The sequence below is a fragment of the Ascaphus truei genome, chromosome 6 (assembly GCF_040206685.1).
Source record: "Ascaphus truei isolate aAscTru1 chromosome 6, aAscTru1.hap1, whole genome shotgun sequence".
In the NCBI taxonomy this organism is placed as follows: Eukaryota; Metazoa; Chordata; class Amphibia; order Anura; family Ascaphidae; genus Ascaphus; species Ascaphus truei.
Genome location: NC_134488.1, coordinates 48983779 through 49008694, shown reverse-complemented (window position 1 = coordinate 49008694; position 24916 = coordinate 48983779). Strand labels below are relative to the sequence as shown.

The 24916-nt window shown below is 56.1% G+C and overlaps 1 protein-coding gene across 1 annotated transcript in view; it reads left to right on the top strand.

Moving 5' to 3' along the window:
• The window catches only part of LOC142497007 (transmembrane protease serine 4-like), a 52245-nt gene that overhangs the window by 14898 nt on the left and 12431 nt on the right, over window positions 1-24916 (top strand). Inside the window, exons 2-7 of the mRNA XM_075604213.1 lie at window positions 4824-4872; window positions 6725-7108; window positions 7517-7669; window positions 11866-11995; window positions 15309-15419; window positions 17113-17153. Coding sequence (XP_075460328.1) covers window positions 4824-4872; window positions 6725-7108; window positions 7517-7669; window positions 11866-11995; window positions 15309-15419; window positions 17113-17153 — 868 coding nt within the window. The remainder of the gene's footprint in view (window positions 1-4823; window positions 4873-6724; window positions 7109-7516; window positions 7670-11865; window positions 11996-15308; window positions 15420-17112; window positions 17154-24916) is intronic.

The window sequence follows — 24916 nt, the reverse complement described above, 5'->3', positions numbered from 1 at the left end:
TGGGCCGCCGGGGTGTGGGCTCCGCCCCAGCTGTCCTCTGGTTGGCTGTCTTCTCCTCCAATCAGGGATAGCACACCAGTCCTCCTTGCTCTGCCCGCCACGGTCCCGGCCCTCCCTCTCACTACCAGCCACTAGCGTTTGCCTTACTGCCTCCGCCCTCTCACTGGCTCCGCCCCTGCACCAGCCCTCGCGCTTACTGCCCCTGCCCTCTCACTGCCTCCGCCCCTGCACCAGCCCTCGCGCTTACTGCCTCCGCCCTCTCACTGCCTCCGCCTCTGCACCAGCCCTCGCTCTTACTGCCTCCGCCCTCTCACTGCCTCCGCCTCTGCACCAGCCCTCGCGCTTACTGCCCCTGCCCTCTCACTGCCTCCGCCTCTGCACTAGCCCTCGCGCTTACTGCCCCTGCCCTCTCACTGCCTCCGCCCCTGCACCAGCCCTCGCGCTTACTGCCCCTGCCCTCTCACTGCCTCCGCCCCTGCACCAGCCCTCGCGCTTACTGCCTCCGCCCTCTCACTGCCTCCGCCTCTGCACCAGCCCTCGCGCTTACTGCCCCTGCCCTCTCACTGCCTCCGCCCCTGCACCAGCCCTCGCGCTTACTGCCCCTGCCCTCTCACTGCCTCCGCCCCTGCACCAGCCCTCGCGCTTACTGCCTCCGCCCTCTCACTGCCTCCGCCCTCTGCACCAGCCCTCGCGCATACTGCCCCTGCCCTCTCACTGCCTCCGCCCTCTGCACCAGCCCTCGCGCTTACTGCCCCTGCCCTCTCACTGCCTCTGCCCCTGCACCAGCCCTCGCGCTTACTGCCCCTGCCCTCTCACTGCCTCCGCCCCTGCACCAGCCCTCGCGCTTACTGCCCCTGCCCTCTCACTGCCTCCGCCCCTGCACCAGCCCTCGCGCTTACTGCCCCTGCGCTCTCACTACCTCCTCCCCCTGCACCAGCCCTCGCTTTTACTGCCCCTGCCCTCTCACTGCCTCCGCCCTCTGCACCAGCCCTCGCGCTTACTGCCCCTGCCCTCTCACTGCCTCCGCCCCTGCACCAGCCCTCGCGCTTACTGCCCCTGCCCTCTCACTGCCTCCGCCCTCTGCACCAGCCCTCGCGCTTACTGCCTCTGCCCTCTCACTGCCTCCGCCCTCTGCACCAGCCCTCGCGCTTACTGCCCCTGTCCTCACTGCCTCCGCCCCTGCACCAGCCCTCGCGCTTACTGCCCCTGCCCTCTCACTGCCTCCTCCCCCTGCACCAGCCCTCGCTCTTACTGCCCCTGCCCTCTCACTGCCTCCGCCCTCTGCACCAGCCCTCGCGCTTACTGCCCCTGCCCTCTCACTGCCTCCGCCCTCTGCACCAGCCCTCGCGCTTACTGCCCCTGCCCTCTCACTGCCTCCGCCCTCTGCACCAGCCCTCGCGCTTACTGCCTCTGCCCTCTCACTGCCTCCGCCCTCTGCACCAGCCCTCGCGCTTACTGCCCCTGCCCTCTCACTGCCTCCGCCCCTGCACCAGCCCTCGCGCTTACTGCCTCCGCCCTCTCACTGCCTCCGCCCCTGCACCAGCCCTCGCGCTTACTGCCCCTGCCCTCTCACTGCCTCCGCCCCTGCACCAGCCCTCGCGCTTACTGCCTCCGCCCTCTCACTGCCTCCGCCCCTGCACCAGCCCTCGCGCTTACTGCCTCCGCCCTCTCACTGCCTCCGCCCCTGCACCAGCCCTCGCGCTTACTGCCCCTGCCCTCTCACTGCCTCCGCCCCTGCACCAGCCCTCGCGCTTACTGCCCCTGCCCTCGCGCTTACTGCCCCTGCCCTCTCACTGCCTCCGCCCGCCCTCGTGCTTGCTGCCGCCATCTCACTTGCCGCGGTTGCGCTGCCACTGCCTCCGCCGCCGTAACAATGGTAATACCGATTTGATACCGGACAGGAATCAGAATTACCGGCCTGTCCGGGTGAAAACCGGACACCTGGCAACCCTAGCTAACGGTCATACCTTGAAGTGGCAGCAGCTTAAGACGCTTTGGCCAAAGAGTTAAACTAAGTGATCCTTTTTCAAGAGATATACAGTATAGGTATTATTGCTCTGTGTATTTTTGTCACATTGGAAGTAACTTTGGGCTTCTTTATTTGTTTTTTTTGTTGTATACATTTAGCCACGCCCACTAGCACTCCTTTTGACACTTATATACACATATATATAAATATATATATATTGCGTGGTAATGTTTGGGGTTTCTCAGAGCTTGTTGGGTATCTAACTGCATTGTTGTATTTTTCATTTTTTGGTGATATCTGCGCTCCCCAATCTCCACCGCCCAGTGACACACACACACGCGCACACACACGCGCGCACACACACGCGCACACACACACACACACCACTGATTTGAAGAGGCTTCTGGATCAGCCTCTAAAAGGGGTTTGAGCTGCATTTTGTATTATCACTATTTGGAGCACTATATTAATATATTCGATTACTATATATTTATATCACATTAATTATATTCTATATAACACTTCCAGATAAGAGCATCTTATTCACTTTACTTCTATTCACTGTGTGTGTCACTGACAGACTGAGGGAGTCGTGTGTGTGTGTGTGTGTGTGTGTGTGTGTGTGTGTGTGTGTGTGTGTGTGTGTGTGTGTGTGTGTGTGTGTGTGTGTGTGTGTGTGTGTGACACTGACAGGGGGAGCCCCTCGCGTGTGTGTGTGTATGTGTGTGTGTGTGTGTGTGTGTGACACGCACAGACTGAGGTAGCCCCTCTCGTGTGTTTGTGTGACACTGGCAGACGGATGGATCCCCTCTCCTGTGTGTGATACTGACAGACTAAGGTAGCCATTCTCCTGTGTGTGTGTGTGTGTGTGTGTGTAACACTGACAGACTGAGGGAGCCCCTCTCTCTGTGTGTGTGTGTGTGTGTGTGTGTGTGTGTGTGTGTGTGTGTGTGTGTGTGTGTGTGTGTGTGTGTGTGTGTGTGTGTGTGTGTGTGTGTGTGTGTGTGACTCTGACAGACTGAGGGAGCCCCTCTCGTGTGTGTGTGTGTGTGTGTGTGTGTGTGTGTGTGTGTGTGTGTGTGTGTGTGTGTGTGTGTGTGTGTGTGTGTGTGTGTGTGTGTGACAGGGGGAGCCCCTCGCGTGTGTGTGTGTGTGTGTGTGTGTGTGACACTAACAGACTGAGGGAGCCCCTTTCGTGTGTTTGTGTGACACTGGCAGACGGAGGGATCCCCTCTCCTGTGTGTGATACTGACAGACTAAGGTAGCCATTCTCCTGTGTGTGTGTGTGTGTGTGTGTGTGTGTGTGTGTGTGTGTGTGTGTGTGTGTGTGTGTGTAACACTGACAGACTGAGGGAGCCCGTGTGTGTGTGTGTGTGTGTGTGTGTGTGTGTGTGTGTGTGTGTGTGTGTGTGTGTGTGTGTGTGTGTGTGTGTGTGTGTGTGTGTGTGTGTGTGTGACTCTGACAGACTGAGGGAGCCCCTCTCGTGTGTGTGTGTGTGTGTGTGTGTGTGTGTGTGTGTGTGTGTGTGTGTGTGTGTGTGTGTGTGTGTGTGTGTGTGTGACACTGGCAGACTGAGGGAGCCCCTCTTTTGTGTGTGTGTATGTGACACTGACAGACTGAGGGATCCCCGTGTGTGTGTGTGACACTGACAAACTGAGGGATCCCCGTGTGTGTGTGACACTGGCAGACTGAGGGAGCCCCTCTCCTGTGTGTGTGTGTGTGTGTGTGTGTGTGTGTGTGTGTGTGTGTGTGTGTGTGTGTGTGTATGTGTGTGTGTGTGTGTGTGTGTGTGTGTATGTGACACTGACAGACTGAGGGAGCCCCTCTCCTGTGTGTGTGTGTGTGTGTGTGTGTGTGTGTGTGTGTGTGTGTGTGTGTGTGTGTGTGTGTGTGTGTGTGTGTGTGTGTGTGTGTGTGTGTGTGTGTGTGTGTGTGTGTGCCACTGACAAACTGAGGGATCCCCGTGTGTGTGTGACACTGGCAGACTGAGGGAGCCCCTCTCGTGTGTGTGTGTGTGTGTGTGTGTGTGTGTGTGTGTGTGTGTGTGTGTGTGTGTGTGTGTGTGTGTGTGTGTGTGTGTGTGTGTGTGTGTGTGTGTGTGTGTGCCACTGACAAACTGAGGGATCCCCGTGTGTGTGTGACACTGGCAGACTGAGGGAGCCCCTCTCCTGTGTGTGTGTGTGTGTGTGTGTGTGTGTGTGTGTGTGTGTGTGTGTGTGTGTGTGTGTGTGTGTGTGTGTATGTGACACTGACAGACTGAGGGAGCCCCTCTCCTGTGTGTGTGTGTGTGTGTGTGTGTATGTGACACTGGCAGACTGAGGGAGCCCCTCTCGTGTGTGTGTGTGTGTGTGTGTGTGTGTGTGTGTGTGTGTGTGTGTGTGTGTGTGTGTGTGTGTGTGTGTGTGTGTGTGTGTGTGTGTGTGTGTGTGTGTGTGTGTGTGTGTGTGTGTGTGCCACTGACAAACTGAGGGATCCCCGTGTGTGTGTGACACTGGCAGACTGAGGGAGCCCCTCTCGTGTGTGTGTGTGTGTGTGTGTGTGTGTGTGTGTGTGTGTGTGTGTGTGTGTGTGTGTGTGTGTGTGTGTGTGTGTGTGTGTGTGTGCCACTGACAAACTGAGGGATCCCCGTGTGTGTGTGACACTGGCAGACTGAGGGAGCCCCTCTCGTGTGTGTGTGTGTGTGTGTGTGTGTGTGTGTGTGTGTGTGTGTGTGTGTGTGTGTGTGTGTGTGTGTGTGTGTGTGTGTGTGTGTGTGTGTGTGTGTGTGTGTGTGTGTGTGTGTGTGTGTGTGTGTGTGTGTGTCACTGACAGATACGCCCCTAACTCTCAGGCCTCCTTTCTCCCTTTCTGCAGAGTGCGCGAGAGGAAGATGCTGACATAGAAAGTCCCCTGAACAGGGCAGGTAAGCGCGGCCGCGGGTCTCCTCACAGGCTGAAATAATAATAATAATACTATGTGAATGTGTCTAATTGCGCTTGCGTTGCAATATATACAATGGGCGGTTTCAGGGTACGCTACACGTACGCGGCGAACATCTGCGCAGCCCGATTGTGGGTGCAAAAAATGCAAGATAGAAAATGTGTGTCCAGGAGACAGAGAAGGGGGGTTCCAGTGACTTTACTCATTGGGGGGCTGTCTCCTTCATTGGGGGGCTGTCTCCTTCATTGGGGGGCCGTCTCCTTTATTGGGAGGGCAGTCTCGCTGTTTGGGAGGGCAGTCTCCTTTATTGGGAGGGCAGTCTCGCTGTTTGGGAGGGCAGTCTCCTTTATTGGGAGGGCAGTCTCGCTGTTTGGGAGGGCAGTCTCGCTGTTTGGGAGGGTCTCGCTGTTTGGGAGGGCAGTCTCACTGTTTAGGAGGGCAGTCTCGCTGTTTGAGAGGGCAGTCTCCTTTATTGGGAGGGCAGTCTCGCTGTTTGGGAGGGCAGTCTCCTTTATTGGGAGGGCAGTCTCGCTGTTTGGGAGGGCAGTCTCGCTGTTTGGGAGGGTCTCGCTGTTTGGGAGGGCAGTCTCGCTGTTTGGGAGGGCAGTCTCGCTGTTTGGGAGGGTCTCGCTGTTTGGGAGGGCAGTCTCGCTGTCTGGGAGGGCAGTCTCGCTGTTTGGGAGGGCAGTCTCGCTGTTTGGGAGGGCAGTCTCGCTGTTTGGGAGGGCAGTCTCGCTGTTTGGGAGGGCAGTCTCCTTTATTGGGAGGGCAGTCTCGCTGTTTGGGAGGGCAGTCTCGCTGTTTGGGAGGGCAGTCTCGCTGTCTGGGAGGGCAGTCTCGCTGTCTGGGAGGGCAGTCTCGCTGTCTGGGAGGGCAGTCTCGCTGTCTGGGAGGGCAGTCTCGCTGTTTGGGAGGGCAGTCTCACTGTTTGGGAGGGCAGTCTCGCTGTTTGGGAGGGCAGTCTCGCTGTTTGGGAGGGCAGTCTCGCTGTTTGGGAGGGCAGTCTCGCTGTTTGGGAGGGCAGTCTCGCTGTTTGGGAGGGCAGTCTCGCTGTTTGGGAGGGCAGTCTCGCTGTTTGGGAGGGCAGTCTCGCTGTTTGGGAGGGCAGTCTCGCTGTTTGGGAGGGCAGTCTCCTTTATTGGGAGGGCAGTCTCGCTGTTTGGGAGGGCAGTCTCGCTGTTTGGGAGGGCAGTCTCGCTGTCTGGGAGGGCAGTCTCGCTGTCTGGGAGGGCAGTCTCGCTGTCTGGGAGGGCAGTCTCGCTGTCTGGGAGGGCAGTCTCGCTGTTTGGGAGGGCAGTCTCGCTGTTTGGGAGGGCAGTCTCGCTGTCTGGGAGGGCAGTCTCGCTGTCTGGGAGGGCAGTCTCGCTGTTTGGGAGGGCAGTCTCGCTGTTTGGGAGGGCAGTCTCGCTGTTTAGGAGGGCAGTCTCGCTGTTTGGGAGGGCAGTCTCGCTGTTTGGGAGGGCAGTCTCGCTGTTTGGGAGGGCAGTCTCGCTGTTTGGGAGGGCAGTCTCGCTGTTTGGGAGGGCACTCTCGCTGTGTAGGAGGGCAGTCTCACTGTTCAGGAGGGCAGTCTCGCTGTTCGGGAGGGCAGTCTCGCTGTTTGGGAGGGCACTCTCGCTGTGTAGGAGGGCACTCTCACTGTTTGGGAGGGCAGTCTCGCTGTTTGGGAGGGCACTCTCGCTGTTTGGGAGGGCACTCTCGCTGTTTGGGAGGGCAGTCTCACTGTTTGGGAGGGCACTCTCGCTGTTCAGGAGGGCAGTCTCGGTCAGTCAGAATGTTTCCATTAATTGTCACATTCGCTCCCCATCTCATTTGAGATTTGCTTCTTATTCCAGGTGCTGAGGACGGATCAGAAAGAGCAGCCTTGCCCCCTGAGACTACGAGACCCACAGCCCCGGCCACGAGACCCACAGCCCCGGCCACGAGACCCACAGCCCCGGCCACGAGACCCACAGCCCCGGCCACGAGACCCACAGCCCCGGCCACGAGACCCACAGCACCGGCCACAAGACCCACAGCTCCCACACGGGCTGCGGGTCCTACTCGAACCCCTGGTCCTGTCCGAGGGACCCCTAGACCTGCCAGGGACCCCAGGTTGGGTGTCGGCGCTCCCCCTGTGAGGAACAAGAGGAGTCGTGGCTCTGTGGTTAAGAAATACTGTGTCCCGATCACGGCTGTTGTCCTGATTCTGGCTTCAATCGTTGTCATATCCATACTGAGTGAGTGCAGAAATACTGTGACACTGTGTGTGTGTGTGACACTACTGAGAGACACTAACACAAAGTGTTTATTTCAATGTGTCTCTCAGTAGTGTCAGAATGTATCTTATGGAATAGCACCGCTTAGTAAATACGGGCATGTGTCGCTGTGCATGTGTATATTTTACTGTGTGTACCATTGCGTGTTGTGTATTCCTTTCACCGTGTGACACAATATCTGTGTCCCTTTGTGGTTGTCATTGTGTGCATGTTAAAACCCAATGTTCATATCAATTAGTTCCAGCTCCTCGGGGGCGGTCCAACTCCTAGCTCCACCCCTAGGGGCAGTCCCTTGTACTAGCCCCACCCCCGCAGATCTTTTTTATTGGTTGCTGTGCCTGCACTCCCTGATTTTCCGTTCTTTTGTAGTTAAGGTGGTCCTGGATAATTATTACCTCTTCTGCCTCAAGTCCTTCAAGTTCATCCCCTTGGACAAGTGGTGTGATGGCGAGTCCGACTGTGCGGGCGGCGAGGACGAGCAACGCTGTGTGCAGCCCGCCGAGATTACCACGACCTCTCAAGGTGGGTGCCACCCACAATGCATCGCTGCCAGCCTGCAAAAGGGTGAAAGCAGCAGTGACCCAAAATAATTAAATTGATGGTTTTATTAAAGATGGCGGACATCTCAGAGTTGCTTTGTAACAACACCTTCATTGCTGCGAAGAAGAAAAAGGGGTAGTGTAGTGCGCACCAAATCAGCTATGTTAAACTTTCACAGCCAGGTGCTGAAAGTGATAGGAAAATAAAAATATATAGATATATAAATATATACGGTATATGTAACTAGGACCATGAAAAAGACAGCAGGTATATTAAGATGACTCAAAACATCCACTGGTGCAAATGTAAAGAAAAAGATATAAGCGCAAAAAACATGTTCCAAAATAGAAAAATATTTTATATAGAAATAAAAGAAACACAAATGAGTGCTATGAAAAACACTAGATTAGTTAAGCAAACATAAAATGAAAACGATACAAAGTTACCAGAGGCTCCTTGTGCGTTGTGAATGCAGCTGTTAGCAAAGGCAACAAAAAGTAGCAGTACTGTGATTCAAGCAATGCTGATAGGGAAAGCCCCCGCTCTCAGCTCCTCAGGGCAGGCAGTTCCCGTCTCAGTAGTTTGCAGTGCAGACCAGCTGATCCACCTCATGTCTGGCTCCACTCACCACCGGATAGGGAATGCACCCGCTCCCGGCTAACTGCCCTCAGCTAGTACCGGTCAGGGAATGCACCCGCTCCCGGCTAACTGCCCTCAGCTAGTACCGGTCAGGGAATGCACCCGCTCCCGGCTAACTGCCCTCAGCTAGTACCGGTCAGGGAATGCACCCGCTCCCGGCTAACTGCCCTCAGCTAGTACCGGTCAGGGAATGCACCCGCTCCCGGCTAACTGCCCTCAGCTTGTACCGGTCAGGGAATGCACCCGCTCCCGGCTAACTGCCCTCAGCTAGTACCGGTCAGGGAATGCACCCGCTCCTGGCTAACTGCCCTCAGCTAGTACCGGTCAGGGAATGCACCCGCTCCCGGCTAACTGCCCTCAGCTTGTACCGGTCAGGGAATGGACCCGCTCCCGGGTAACTGCCCTCAGCTAGTACCGGTCAGGGAATGCACCCGCTCCCGGCTAACTGCCCTCAGCTAGTACCGGTCAGGGAATGCACCGCTCCTGGCTAACTGCCCTCAGCTAGTACCGGTCAGGGAATGCACCTGCTCCCGGCTAACTGCCCTCAGCTAGTACCGGTCAGGGAATGCACCCGCTCCCGGCTAACTGCCCTCAGCTAGTACCGGTCAGGGAATGCACCCGCTCCCGGCTAACTACCCTCAGCTAGTACCGGTCAGGGAATGCACCCGCTCCCGGCTAACTGCCCTCAGCTTGTACCGGTCAGGGAATGCACCCGCTCCCGGCTAACTGCCCTCAGCTTGTACCGGTCAGGGAATGCACCCGTTCCCGGCTAACTGCCCTCAGCTAGTACCGGTCAGGGAATGCACCCGCTCCCGGCTAACTGCCCTCAGCTAGTACCGGTCAGGGAATGCACCCGCTCCCGGCTAACTGCCCTCAGCTTGTACCGGTCAGGGAACGCACCCGCTCCCGGCTAACTGCCCTCAGCTAGTACCGGTCAGGGAACGCACCCGCTCCCGGCTAACTGCCCTCAGCTTGTACCGGTCAGGGAACGCACCCGCTCCCGGCTAACTGCCCTCAGCTAGTACCGGTCAGGGAATGCACCCGCTCCCGGCTAACTGCCCTCAGCTAGTACCGGTCAGGGAATGCACCCGCTCCCAGCTAACTGCTCAGCTTGTACCGGTCAGGGAATGCACCCGCTCCCGGCTAACTGCCCTCAGCTTGTACCGAATAGGGAATGCACCCGCTCCCGGCTAACTGCCCTCAGCTAGTACCGGTCAGGGAAGGCACCCGCTCACGGCTAACTGCCCTCAGCTAGTACCGGTCAGGGAAGGCACCCGCTCCCGGCTAACTGCCCTCAGCTAGTACCGGTCAGGGAATGCACCCGCTCCCGGCTAACTGCCCTCAGCTTGTACCGGTCAGGGAAGGCACCCGCTCCCGGCTAACTGCCCTCAGCTAGTACCGGTCAGGGAATGCACCCGCTCCCGGCTGACTGCACTCAGCTTGTACCGGTCAGGGAATGCACCCGCTCCCGGCTAACTGCCCTCAGCTAGTACCGGTCAGGGAATGCGCCCGCTCCCGGCTAACTGCCCTCAGCTTGTACCGAATAGGGAATGCACCCGCTCCCGGCTAACTGCCCTCAGCTAGTACCGGTCAGGGAATGCACCCGCTCCCGGCTAACTGCCCTCAGCTAGTACCGGTCAGGGAATGCACCCGCTCCCGGCTAACTGCCCTCAGCTTGTACCGGTCAGGGAATGCACCCGCTCCCGGCTAACTGCCCTCAGCTTGTACCGAATAGGGAATGCACCCGCTCCCGGCTAACTGCCCTCAGCTAGTACCGGTCAGGGAATGCACCCGCTCCCGGCTAACTGCCCTCAGCTTGTACCGGTCCAATATTTTTCTATTTTGGAACATGTTTTTTGCGCTGGTGACTTTTTCTTTAGATTTGCCCCCTCATTGCTTCGTTACTGAGATAACCTGGGTATAGACATTATAGGATCTGTGCGGAGTTGTAGGATATTTTTTAGCCACTGCGGGTTATATGGATCTTGAATGACATGTCTCCCACATGTGTGTGTGTCCTATCCCATGTTCCGCCCCTCTTGTGTTCCCCCCATCTCCCTGCCTCCCGTGTTCCCCCCCTCTCCCTCCATCCCGTGTTCCCCCCCCCTCTCCCTCTCTCCCATGCCCCCCTCTCCCTCCCTCCCGTGTTCCCCCCCCCTCCCTCCCTCCCGTGTTCCCCCCTTTCCCTCCCATGTTCCCCCCTTCACCCTCCCGTGTTCCCCCCTCTCCCTCCCGTGTTCCCCCCTCTCCCTCCCGTGTTCCCCCCTCTCCCTCCCGTGTTCCCCCCTCTCCCTCTCTCCCGTGTCCCCCCTCTCCCTCCCTCCCATGTTCCCCCCCTCTCCCTGCCGTGTTCCCCCCCTCTCCCTCCCGTGTTCCCCCCCTCTCCCTCCCGTGTTCCCCCTCTCCCTCCCATGTTACCCCCTCTCCCTCCCTTGTTCCCCCCCTCTCCCTCCCTCCCGTGTCCCCCCTCTCCCTCCCGTGTCACCCCTCTCCCTCCCGTGTCCCCCTTCTCCCTCCCGTGTCCCCCCTCTCCCTCCCGTGTTCCGCCCCTCTCCCTCCCGTGTTCCCCCCCTCTCCCTCCCGTGTTCCCCCCCTCTTCCTCCCGTGTTCCCCCCTCTTCCTCTCGTGTTCCCTCCTTCTCCCTCCCGTGTTCCCCCCCTCTCCCTCCCGTGTTCCCCCCCTCTCCCTCCCTTCCGTGTTCCCCCCCTCTCCCTCTCTTCCATGTCCCCCCTCTCCCTCCCTCCCATGTTCCACCCCTCTCCCTCCCGTGTTCCGCCCCCTCCCTCCCATGTTCCCCCCTCCCGTTTTCCCCCCTCTCCCTCCCTTGTTCCCCCCCTCTCCCTCCCTCCCATGTACCCCCTATCACTCCTGTGTTCCCCCCCTCTCCCTCCCTCCCGTGTCCCCCCTCTCCCTCCCGTGTCCCCCTCTCCCTCCCGTTTCCCCCCTCTCCCTCCCGTGTTCCGCCCCTCTCCCTCCCGTGTTCCCCCCCTCTTCCTCCCGTGTTCCCCCCCTCTCCCTCCCATGTTCCCCCCCCTCTGCCTCCCCTGTTCCCCCCCTCTCCCTCCCGTGTTCCCCCCCCTCTCCCTCCCCTCTCTCCCTCCCATATTACCCCCCCTCGCCCTCCTGTGTTCCCCCCCTCTCCCTCCTGTGTTCCCCCCTCTCCCTCCTGTGTCCCCCCCCCTCTCCCTCCTGTGTCCCCCCCCCTCTCCCTCCTGTGTCCCCCCCCCTCTCCCTCCCGTGTTCCCCCCCCTTCTCCCTTCCGTGTTCCCCCCCTCTCCCTCCCGTGTCCCTCCCCTCTCTCCCTCCCGTGTCCCTCCCCTCTCTCCCTCCCGTGTTACCCCCCCTCTCCCTCCCTTGTTACCCCCCTCTCCCTCCCGTGTTACCCCTCCCCCTCTTCCTCCCGTGTTCCCCCCATCTCCCTCCCGTGTTCCCCCCCTCTCCCTCCCATGTCCCTCCCCTCTCTCCCTCCCGTGTTACCCCTCCCCTCTCCCTCCCGTGTTACCCCTCCCCCCTCTCCCTCCTGTGTTCCCCTGTCACAGTCCGACTCTCGGAGGCTGGATCCGTCCTGCAGCTGTATATAACGTCCAGTCGCAGTTGGAGTTTGATTTGCTCGGACAACTGGGAGAGCGGCCGCGCGAAGGCCGTGTGTGCACAGCTGGGGTTCCGCGGGTATATATCTATACAGAGAATATAGAATAACAAAGTGCGCAATTAAAACACTATAACCAGACAATGTACCATTAAGTGCTGCCAATGTGTTAATACTATACACAATAGTAATGGAAATATAGACAGGAGAGAAAAAACACAGGCGCAAATAGTGATAAGTGAAAACTGTTGCAAAGTATCAGGGAAGAATTAATAGCATATGGACAAAACCAATGAAGATGAATCTGAAATAATAAAAAAGAAGCAAAATATGGTGAAGTACAGTAAGCTTGTATTCTTCAGAATGCGCAAAAGACAAAAGGCTACTTACAAAGTAGCAGATAAAACAGGCATGTAGGATATCAAGATCCTCGCCTCACTGCTGATCTGTATGGCAGCTAGTTGGTTCTGGCTCCACCTGGAACGCAGAGACTCCGCACAGGCTCAGATGTGTCTGCAGCTGCCTCCAGTGTTGTCCTGGCTATCTCTCCAGTCTCGCGGAATTGCGAGTATGACGTCAGCGCGTTGTTGTATCCGTTGAAGGGAGGAATCGGCATACACTGTCCAGCTAATACTAGACCAATATTGCCAGATAGAGCTAAGAACTCAGAGAGTCAGGGAGACCTTAAGGAAATGTTATTCCAGCCTCCACCCTACGCGTATCGCCTACCCCTGATGAAGTCTTTTTCAAGATGATACGCGTACGGTGGAGGCTGGAATAGCATTTCCTTAAGGTCTCCCTGACTCTCTGAGTTCTTAGCTCTATCTGGCAATATTGGTCTAGTATTAGCTGGGCAGTGTATGCCGATTCCTCCCTTCAACGGATACAACAACGCGCTGACGTCATACTCGCAATTCCGCGAGACTGGAGGGATAGCCAGGACAACACTGGAGGCAGCTGCAGACACATCTGAGCCTGTGCGGAGTCTCTGCGTTCCAGGTGGAGCCAGAACCAACTAGCCGCCATACAGATCAGCAGTGAGGAGAGGATCTTGATATCCTACACGCCTGTTTTATCTGCTACTTTGTAAGTAGCCTTTTGTCTTTTGCGCATTCTGAAGAATACAAGCTTACTGTACTTCACCATATTTTGCTTCTTTTTTATTATTTCAGATTCATCTTCATTGGTTTCGTCCATATGCTATTAATTCTTCCCTGATACTTTGCAACGGTTTTCACTTATCACTATTTGCGCCTGTGTTTTTTCTCTCCTGTATATATCTCATATATATAAAACTGAAAAGTATTTGATTGTTAGTAGATGTAGGGATTCTCATTGGTCCCTCTGTCCGCCCGCCCCCATGGCCCTCCTCCCCCACGACTCTTATTGGCCAAGAGGTACGCTGACATAACGGACACACCTACTCCACAGTGACACACACACACACACACTGCGGAGTCACACAGTGACCTTGGTAAGTTTAACCTACCTGAGACTATCACCCCTGCGGAGTCAGCACCATGTCTGCCGCTACCCCCTCAAATTTTGCGCCTTCACGACTGCTCCACGCTCCACGTTCCCGTCAGCAATTTCACCCTCTCTCCGCTCCGCACACAACATTTCCAACTTCACCTCATCATCACACTCAAAATGTCCGCCTTCCCGCCCGATGAACACTCCCTTCCCGGGTCACCCACCCACCCTGTCCCCCACCCAGTCCGTCAGTCACCCACCCTGTCAGTCACCCAGTCAGTCACCCACAAAGTCAGTCACCCACCCACCCACACACCCAGTCAGTCACCCACCCCCCCAGTCAGTCACCCACCCCCCCAGTCAGTCACCCACCCAGTCAGTTAAGTCAGTCACCCACCCAGTTACCCACCCACCCAGTCAGTCACCCACCCAGTCAGTCAGTCACCCACCAATCCAGTCAGTCACCCACCCACCCAGTCACCCACCCAGTCAGTCACCCATCTAGTCAGTCAGTCACCCACCCAGTCACTACGCTCCCGCCCACCCGCACCCCCCACCAATCCCCACACGCACCCCCCAGTGAGCCACCACCGCCTAGCTGTCAAGGGGGGGAGAAGCCCAACCCTGTCACCCGCCCCCCAAAATTACATCCCGGGCAACAGCGGGTATATCAGCTGGTATATATATATATATATATATATATATATATATATATATATATATACAGTGTTCGACAAACCTATACATTTGCTCGCCCCGGGCGATTGGATTTAACCCCCGGGCGAGTAAATATTGGCCCAAGCAGCACACGTTTGGTACTAGGTGGCGAGTAGATTTTTTTGTGTGGCGAGTAGATTTTTTGGTGATTTGTCAACCACTGTACACTGGCGACACACTTTATCGCAGTGCGGCCAGATCCGCAAGCCGGGAGATTTCCCGGCTTGCTAGTGGCCGCCCCTCGGCGTGCCGCGCGTCATAGACGCGCGGTCACGCGTCTTCGGGAGCCTGCGCCCCCTGCACGCGCGTCCAGGGCTCCCCGAGGGAGCCCTGGTGTCCCGCGATCTGCGGGACGGCGGCAGGGGGTTCCGGGGGACCCGGCGGACCCGGCAGCGGGAGGGAGAGCGCCCCGATCGGAGGGCGCTCTTCCGCTGCTTCGGCGCGCGCCCGTCACACTCGGGCGCGCGCCAGGCTACTGCTGCGGCACAGAACGGGCAAATGCTCGAATAAACTGTGCCGCAGCAGTATATATACACACACGCACATACATATACACGCACATACATATTTATGCACAGACACACACATATACATGCACATACATACAGATATACACCGTAATGCAGATACACGCCTGTACACACACACCTGTACAGATACATACCTGTACACACACACAGATACGGATACATACCTGTGCACAGACATAAAGATACATACAGATCGATAGATACATACCTGTAAACACACACACAAACACACACACCTGTACAAACACGCTGTACAATCACAGTCCAACTTTATGATGAACCTGTGCTAGGCTAGTACAGGCTGCCCTCTAGTGGCAGAATAAGGCTGCAATAATCACAAATTGTGACTGACCCCTAGTGGCTCACATAGGACACAGCAGCAGGACTGATACCCATCAAATGCACTCACTCCCCCACTGCCATATGCACTGTTATTAACCCTCCCCCCACACACACTTTAATACCAGGTACCCCAGAGAACGTTAATGGGATCACACTCTTACAAACATCACTTACCCCATAGATTTTTATAGGAAGAACCTCTAACACACAGCAGTTACCCCATAGCTTGCAGTGGGACGCCCCTACTCTGCATACCCGCTGCCCCAGTATTATACGTGCTGAGATAGACAGAATAAGATCATCTTCACCGACCCCACTGTCTGTTCCCCAGAGACCCCGTATCCTCCTCAGTGCCCATCACAAATGTAATGAATGGGACGTCCATCTTCAGCAATGTGCAAGTGCAAAGTGACCTCGGGATCCAGGTCATTCCCATCGGAGGGTAGGTACCAAACCCTTCATATAAGGATATCCCAAATCCTATAGGGACACGGCAACATCCCGGCATAAGGATATCCCAAATCCTATAGGGGGGCAGCAACATCCCGGCATAAGGATATCCCAAATCCTATAGGGAGACGGGAACATCCCGGCATAAGGGTATCCCAAATCCTATAGGGACTATAGGGAGACGATAAAATCCTGACATAAGGATATCCCAAATCCTATAGGGACTACAGGGAGACGATAAAATCCTGACATAAGGATATCCCAAATCCTATAGGGACTACAGGGAGACGATAAAATCCTGACATAAGGATATCCCAAATCTTATAGGGAGACGGCAACATCCCGGCATAAGGATATCCCAAATCCTATAGGGACTATAGGGAGACGATAAAATCCTGACATAAGGATATCCCAAATCCTATAGGGGGCGGCAACATCCCGGCATAAGGATATCCCAAATCCTGACCTAATGGGTCGGTACCAAAGCTTTCACCCAGGAGAGTCTGGAATCCTAATTTCTAGGAATGATTATCAGACCTGGGGGCTTCCTTGCACATATTGTCCATGAGACTGGCAGGGCAATGTGGCACTGCAGGAGTTATGTTCCCTTAATCCAGTGGACAGTGCAGTGAGCGAGTTTATTTAAAGTACCCTGCAGGATAATTCAATGGCCTTTATAATGCTGGTTCTGACCCGAGTGACTTTATACCCGGCACAATGAGCGGAAGTTTATTTACCGCCTCTGGCAGTGAAGCGGTTAATTGCAGGGCTGGAGGGTCTCGGCGGTTCACATGTACACAGCGCGGGTGTGGGGGGGTCTCTCACATGTACACAGCGCGGGTATGGGGGGGTCTCTCACATGTACACAGCGCGGGTGTGGGGGCGTCTCTCACATGTACACAGCGCGGGTGTGGGGGCGTCTCACATGTACACAGCGCGGGTGTGGGGGCGTCTCACATGTACACAGCGCGGGTATGGGGGGGTCTCTCACATGTACACAGCGCGGGTGTGTTGCGTCTCTCACATGTACACAGCGCGGGTGTGGGGGCGTCTCACATGTACACAGCGCGGGTATGGGGGGGTCTCTCACATGTACACAGCGCGGGTGTGGGGGCGTCTCTCACATGTACACAGCGCGGGTGTGGGGGCGTCTCTCACATGTACACAGCGCGGGTGTGGGGGCGTCTCACATGTACACAGCGCGGGTGTGGGGGCGTCTCACATGTACACAGCGCGGGTATGGGGGGGTCTCTCACATGTACACAGCGCGGGTGTGGGGGCGTCTCTCACATGTACACAGCGCGGGTGTGGGGGCGTCTCACATGTACACAGCGCGGGTGTGGGGGCGTCTCACATGTACACAGCGCGGGTATGGGGGGGTCTCTCACATGTACACAGCGCGGGTGTGGGGGCGTCTCTCACATGTACACAGTGCGGGTGTGGGGGGGTCTCTCACATGTACACAGCGCGGGTATGGGGGGGTCTCTCACATGTACACAGCGCGGGTGTGGGGGCGTCTCTCACATGTACACAGCGCGGGTGTGGTGGGGTCTCTCACATGTACACAGCGCGGGTATGGGGGGGTCTCTCACATGTACACAGCGCGGGTGTGGTGGGGGTCTCTCACATGTACACAGCGCGGTTGTGGTGGGGGGGTCTCTCACATGTATGTTTCCATCCTGCAGGAGGTGCCCGTCAGGCAGCGTGGTGTCTCTGCGATGTTCCGGTGAGTACATGTTCCTGGGATAGGATACCACAAAGTATCACTGAGACCTCACACAGAGCATGCAAGGACTTCCATGGGGTGTTACTGGCACAGTCATCCCAGCAGCACGGGGTCAGTCTCTCCTAGGGGCAAAGGGTACTAATGGCAGTGACAGGGTTAAGGGGTCAGTCTCTCCTAGGGGCAAAGGGTACTAATGGCAGTGACAGGGTTAAGGGGTCAGTCTCTCCTAGGGGCAAAGTGTACTAATGGCAGTGACAGGGTTAAGGGGTCAGTCTCTCCTAGGGGCAAAGGGTACTAATGGCAGTGATAGGGTTAAGGGGTCAGTCTCTCCTAGGGGCAAAGGGTACTAATGGCAGTGACATGGTTAAGGGGTCAGTCTCTCCTAGGGGCAAAGGGTACTAATGGCAGTGACAGGGTTAAGGGGTCAGTCTCTCCTAGGGGCAAAGGGTACTAATGGCAGTGACAGGGTTAAGGGGTCAGTCTCTCCTAGGGGCAAAGGGTACTAATGGCAGTGACATGGTTAAGGGGTCAGTCTCTCCTAGGGGCAAAGGGTACTAATGGCAGTGACAGGGTTAAGGGGTCAGTCTCTCCTAGGGGCAAAGGGTACTAATGGCAGTGACATGGTTAAGGGGTCAGTCTCTCCTAGGGGCAAAGGGTACTAATGGCAGTGACAGGGTTAAGGGGTCAGTCTCTCCTAGGGGCAAAGGGTACTAATGGCAGTGACAGGGTTAAGGGGTCAGTCTCTCCTAGGGGCAAAGGGTACTAATGGCAGTGACAGGGTTAAGGGGTCAGTCTCTCCTAGGGGCAAAGTGTACTAATGGCAGTGACAGGGTTAAGGGGTCAGTCTCTCCTACGGGGCAAAGTGTACTAATGGCAGTGACAGGGTTAAGGGGTCAGTCCCTCCTAGGGGCAAAGTGTACTAACGGCAGTGACATGGTTAAGGGGTCAGTCTCTCCTACGGGCAAAGTGTACTAACGGCAGTGACAGGGTTAAGGGGTCAGTCTCTCCTAGGGGCAAAGTGTACTAATGGCAGTGACAGGATTAAGGGGTCAGTCTCTCCTAGGGGCAAAGTGTACTAATGGCAGTGACAGGGTTAAGGGGTCAGTCTCTCCTAGGGGAAAGTGTACTAATGGCAGTGACATGGTTAAGGGGTCAGTCTCTCCTACGGGGCAAAGTGTACTAATGGCAGTGACAGGGTTAAGGGGTCAGTCTCTTCTACGGGCAAAGTGTACTAACGGCAGTGACATGGTTAAGGGGTCAGTCTCTCCTACGGGCAAAGTGTACTAACGGCAGTGACAGGGTTAAGGGGTCAGTCTCTCCTAGGGGCAAAGTGTACTAATGGCAGTGACAGGGTTAAGGGGTCAGTCTCTCCTAGGGGCAAAGTGTACTAATATCAGTGACATGGTTAAGGGGTCAGTCTCTCCTAGGGGCAAAGGGTACTAATGGCAGTGACAGGGTTAAGGGGTCAGTCTCTCCTAGGGGCAAAGGGTACTAATGGCAGTGACAGGGTTAAGGGGTCAGTCTCTCCTAGGGGCAAAGGGTACTAATGGCAGTGACATGGTTAAGGGGTCAGTCTCTCCTAGGGGCAAAGGGTACTAATGGCAGTGACAGGGTTAAGGGGTCAGTCTCTCCTAGGGGCAAAGGGTACTAATGGCAGTGACAGGGTTAAGGGGTCAGTCTCTCCTAGGGGCAAAGGGTACTAATGGCAGTGACATGGTTAAGGGGTCAGTCTCTCCTAGGGGCAAAGGGTACTAATGGCAGTGACAGGGTTAAGGGGTCAGTCTCTCCTAGGGGCAAAGGGTACTAATGGCAGTGACAGGGTTAAGGGGTCAGTCTCTCCTAGGGGCAAAGGGTACTAATGGCAGTGACAGGGTTAAGGGGTCAGTCTCTCCTAGGGGCAAAGTGTACTAATGGCAGTGACAGGGTTAAGGGGTCAGTCTCTCCTACGGGGCAAAGTGTACTAACGGCAGTGACAGGGTTAAGGGGTCAGTCCCTCCTAGGGGCAAAGTGTACTAACGGCAGTGACATGGTTAAGGGGTCAGTCTCTCCTACGGGCAAAGTGTACTAACGGCAGTGACAGGGTTAAGGGGTCAGTCTCTCCTAGGGGCAAAGTGTACTAATGGCAGTGACAGGATTAAGGGGTCAGTCTCTCCTAGGGGCAAAGTGTACTAATGGCAGTGACAGGGTTAAGGGGTCAGTCTCTCCTAGGGGAAAGTGTACTAATGGCAGTGACATGGTTAAGGGGTCAGTCTCTCCTACGGGGCAAAGTGTACTAATGGCAGTGACAGGGTTAAGGGGTCAGTCTCTTCTACGGGCAAAGTGTACTAACGGCAGTGACATGGTTAAGGGGTCAGTCTCTCCTACGGGCAAAGTGTACTAACGGCAGTGACAGGGTTAAGGGGTCAGTCTCTCCTAGGGGCAAAGGGTACTAATGGCAGTGACAGGGTTAAGGGGTCAGTCTCTCCTAGGGGCAAAGGGTACTAATGGCAGTGACAGGGTTAAGGGGTCAGTCTCTCCTAGGGGCAAAGTGTACTAATGGCAGTGACAGGGTTAAGGGGTCAGTCTCTCCTACGGGGCAAAGTGTACTAATGGCAGTGACAGGGTTAAGGGGTCAGTCCCTCCTAGGGGCAAAGTGTACTAACGGCAGTGACATGGTTAAGGGGTCAGTCTCTCCTACGGGCAAAGTGTACTAACGGCAGTGACAGGGTTAAGGGGTCAGTCTCTCCTAGGGGCAAAGTGTACTAATGGCAGTGACAGGATTAAGGGGTCAGTCTCTCCTAGGGGCAAAGTGTACTAATGGCAGTGACAGGGTTAAGGGGTCAGTCTCTCCTAGGGGAAAGTGTACTAATGGCAGTGACATGGTTAAGGGGTCAGTCTCTCCTACGGGGCAAAGTGTACTAATGGCAGTGACAGGGTTAAGGGGTCAGTCTCTTCTACGGGCAAAGTGTACTAACGGCAGTGACATGGTTAAGGGGTCAGTCTCTCCTACGGGCAAAGTGTACTAACGGCAGTGACAGGGTTAAGGGGTCAGTCTCTCCTAGGGGCAAAGTGTACTAATGGCAGTGACAGGGTTAAGGGGTCAGTCTCTCCTAGGGGCAAAGTGTACTAATATCAGTGACATGGTTAAGGGGTCAGTCTCTCCTACGGGCAAAGTGTACTAATGGCAGTGACAGGGTTAAGGGGTCAGTCCCTCCTAGGGGCAAAGTGTACTAATGGCAGTGACAGGGTTAAGGGGTCAGTCTCTCCTAGGGGCAAAGTGTACTAATGGCAGTGACAGGGTTAAGGGGTCAGTCTCTCCTAGGGGCAAAGTGTACTAATATCAGTGACATGGTTAAGGGGTCAGTCTCTCCTACGGGCAAAGTGTACTAATGGCAGTGACAGGGTTAAGGGGTCAGTCCCTCCTAGGGGCAAAGTGTACTAATGGCAGTGACAGAGTTAAGGGGTCAGTCTCTCCTAGGGGCAAAGTGTACTAATGGCAGTGACAGGGTTAAGGGGTCAGTCTCTCCTAGGGGCAAAGTGTACTAACGGCAGTGACAGGGTTAAGGGGTCAGTCTCTCCTACGGGCAAAGTGTACTAACGGCAGTGACAGGGTTAAGGGGTCAGTCTCTCCTACGGGCAAAGTGTACTAACGGCAGTGACATGGTTAAGGGGTCAGTCTCTCCTAGGGGCAAAGTGTACTAATGGCAGTGACAGGGTTAAGGGGTCAGTCTCTCCTAGGGGCAAAGTGTACTAATATCAGTGACATGGTTAAGGGGTCAGTCTCTCCTACGGGCAAAGTGTACTAATGGCAGTGACAGGGTTATGGGGTCAGTCCCTCCTAGGGGCAAAGTGTACTAATGGCAGTGACAGGGTTAAGGGGTCAGTCTCTCCTAGGGGCAAAGTGTACTAATGGCAGTGACAGGGTTAAGGGGTCAGTCTCTCCTAGGGGCAAAGTGTACTAATGGCAGTGACATGGTTAAGGGGTCAGTCCCTCCTAGGGGCAAAGTGTACTAATGGCAGTGAAAGGGTTAAGGGAGCAGTCTCTCCTAGGGGCAAAGTGTACTAATGGCAGTGACAGGGTTAAGGGGTCAGTCTCTCCTAGGGGCAAAGTGTACTAATGGCAGTGACAGGGTTAAGGGGTCAGTCTCTCCTAGGGGCAAAGTGTACTAACGGCAGTGACAGGGCTAAGGGGTCAGTCTCTCCTACGGGCAAAGTGTACTAACGGCAGTGACAGGGTTAAGGGGTCAGTCTCTCCTACGGGCAAAGTGTACTAACGGCAGTGACATGGTTAAGGGGTCAGTCTCTCCTAGGGGCAAAGTGTACTAATGGCAGTGACAGGGTTAAGGGGTCAGTCTCTCCTAGGGGCAAAGTGTACTAATATCAGTGACATGGTTAAGGGGTCAGTCTCTCCTACGGGCAAAGTGTACTAATGGCAGTGACAGGGTTAAGGGGTCAGTCCCTCCTAGGGGCAAAGTGTACTAATGGCAGTGACAGGGTTAAGGGGTCAGTCTCTCCTAGGGGCAAAGTGTACTAATGGCAGTGACAGGGTTAAGGGGTCAGTCTCTCCTAGGGGCAAAGTGTACTAATGGCAGTGACATGGTTAAGGGGTCAGTCCCTCCTAGGGGCAAAGTGTACTAATGGCAGTGAAAGGGTTAAGGGAGCAGTCTCTCCTAGGGGCAAAGTGTACTAACGGCAGTGACATGGTTAAGGGGTCAGTCTCTCCTAGGGGCAAAGTGTACTAACGGCAGTGACAGGGTTAAGGGGTCAGTCTCTCCTACGGGCAAAGTGTACTAACGGCAGTGACAGGGTTAAGGGGTCAGTCTCTCCTACGGGCAAAGTGTACTAACGGCAGTGACATGGTTAAGGGGTCAGTCTCTCCTAGGGGCAAAGTGTACTAATGGCAGTGACAGGGTTAAGGGGTCAGTCTCTCCTAAGGGCAAAGTGTACTAATATCAGTGACATGGTTAAGGGGTCAGTCTCTCCTACGGGCAAAGTTTACTAATGGCAGTGACAGGGTTAAGGGGTCAGTCCCTCCTAGGGGCAAAGTGTACTAATGGCAGTGACAGGGTTAAGGGGTCAGTCTCTCCTAGGGGCAAAGTGTACTAATGGCAGTGACAGGGTTAAGGGGTCAGTCTCTCCTAGGGGCAAAGTGTACTAACGGCAGTGACAGGGTTAAGGGGTCAGTCCCTCCTAGGAGCAAAGTGTACTAACGGCAGTGACAGAGTTATGGGGTCAGTCCCTCCTAGGAGCAAAGTGTACTAACGGCAGTGACAGAGTTATGGGGTCAGTCTCTCCTAGGGGCAAAGTGTACTAATGGCAGTGACAGGGTTAAGGGATCAGTCTCTCCTAGGGGCAAAGTGTACTAATGGCAGTGACATGGTTAAGGGGTCAGTCCCTCCTAGGGGCAAAGTGTACTAATGGCAGTGAAAGGGTTAAGGGAGCAGTCTCTCCTAGGGGCAAAGTGTACTAATGGCAGTGACAGGGTTAATGGGTCAGTCCCTCCTAGGAGCAAAGTGTACTAATGGCAGTGACATGGTTAAGGGGTCAGTCTCTCCTACGGGCAAAGTGTACTAATGGCAGTGACAGGGTTAAGGGGTCAGTCTCTCCTAGGGGCAAAGTGTACTAACGGCAGTGACAGAGTTATGGGGTCAGTCTCTCCTAGGGGCAAAGTGTACTAATGGCAGTGACAGGGTTAAGGGATCAGTCTCTCCTAGGGGCAAAGTGTACTAATGGCAGTGACATGGTTAAGGGGTCAGTCCCTCCTAGGGGCAAAGTGTACTAATGGCAGTGAAAGGGTTAAGGGAGCAGTCTCTCCTAGGGGCAAAGTGTACTAACGGCAGTGACAGGGTTAATGGGTCAGTCCCTCCTAGGAGCAAAGTGTACTAATGGCAGTGACATGGTTAAGGGGTCAGTCTCTCCTAGGAGCAAAGTGTACTAATGGCAGTGACAGGGTTAAGGGGTCAGTCCCTCCTAGGGGCAAAGTGTACTAATGGCAGTGAAAGGGTTAAGGGAGCAGTCTCTCCTAGGGGCAAAGTGTACTAACGGCAGTGACAGGGTTAATGGGTCAGTCCCTCCTAGGGGCAAAGTGTACTAATGGCAGTGACGGGGTTAAGGGGTCAGTCCCTCCTAGGGGCAAAGTGTACTAATGGCAGTGACAGGGTTAAGGGGTCAGTCTCTCCTAGGGGCAAAGTGTACTAATGGCAGTGAAAGGGTTAAGGGAGCAGTCTCTCCTAGGGGCAAAGTGTACTAACGGCAGTGACAGGGTTAATGGGTCAGTCCCTCCTAGGGGCAAAGTGTACTAATGGCAGTGACGGGGTTAAGGGGTCAGTCCCTCCTAGGGGCAAAGTGTACTAATGGCAGTGACACGGTTAAGGGGTCAGTCTCTCCTAGGGGCAAAGTGTACTAATGGCAGTGAAAGGGTTAAGGGAGCAGTCCCTCCTAGGGGCAAAGTGTACTAACGGCAGTGACAGGGTTAAGGATCACACCAGGGTGATTGACACCTTTATTGCTACTAAGTGTTTCTTAATCATCTGTTAAAGTTACTTTGTAAACACTCCAGCTGTTCCTTTTGTGTGTGAGAATTAAGACAGGCAAAGCCCCCCCTCTCTCTCTCTCTTCCTGTCCCTGTCCCTCCCCCTCCTTTCCCTCCATCCTTCTCCCCCTCCTTTCCCTCCCTCCCACTCCCCCTCCTTTCCCTCCATCCCTCTCCCCCTCCTTTCCCTCCCTCCCCCTCCCCCTCTTTTCCCTCCCTCCCCCTCCCCCTCTTTTCCCTCCCTCCCCCTCCCCCTCTTTTCCCTCCCTCCCCCTCCCCCTCTTTTCCCTCCCTCCCCCTCCCCCTCTTTTCCCTCCCTCCCCCTCCCCCTCTTTTCCCTCCCTCCCCCTCTTTTCCCTCCCTCCCCCTCTTTTCCCTCCCTCCCCCTCTTTTCCCTCCCTCCCCCTCCCTCCCCCTCTTTTCCCTCCCTCCCCCTCCCTCCCCCTCTTTCCCTCCCTCCCCCTCCCTCCCCCTCTTTTCCCTCCCTCCCCCTCTTTTCCCTCCCTCCCCCTCCCTCCCCCTCTTTTCCCTCCCTCCCCCTCCCTCCCCCTCTTTTCCCTCCCTCCCCCTCCCTCTCTCTCCCTCCATCTCTCTCTCCCTCACCCTCTCTGTCCCTCCCCTCCCCCTCCTTTCCCTCCCCATCCTTCCCTCCCCCTCCTTTCCCCTCCCCCTCCTTTCCCCTCCCTCCCCCTCCTTTCCCCTCCCTCCCCCTCCTTCCCTCCCGCCCCTCCTTTATCCTCCCTCCCCCTCCTTTCCCTCCCTCCCCCCTTTCCCCCCTCCCCCCTTTCCCTCCCTTTCTCCCCCTCCCTCCCCTCCCTTTCTCCCCCTCCCTCCCCTCCCTTTCCCCCCCTCCCCTCCCTTTCCCCCCCTCCCCTCCCTTTCCCCCCCTCCCCTCCCTTTCCCCCCCTCCCCTCCCCCCCCTCCCCTCCCTCCCTTTCCCCCCCTCCCCTCCCTCCCTTTCCCCCCCTCCCTCCCTTTCCCCCCCTCCCCTCCCTCCCTTTCCCCCCTCCCCTCCCCCCGCTCCCCTCCCTCCCTTTCCCTCCCCTCCCTCCCTTTCCCTCCCCTCCCTCCCCTCCCTCCCCTCCCTCCCTCCCCTCCCTCCCCTCCCTTTCCCTCCCTCCCTTTCCCTCCCTCCCCCTCCCTCCCTCCCCTCCCTTTCCCTCCCTCCTTCCCCTCCCTCCTTCCCCTCCCTCCCCCTTCCTCCCCCTCCCTCCCCCTCCCTCCCCCTTCCTCCCCCTCCCTCCCCCTCCCC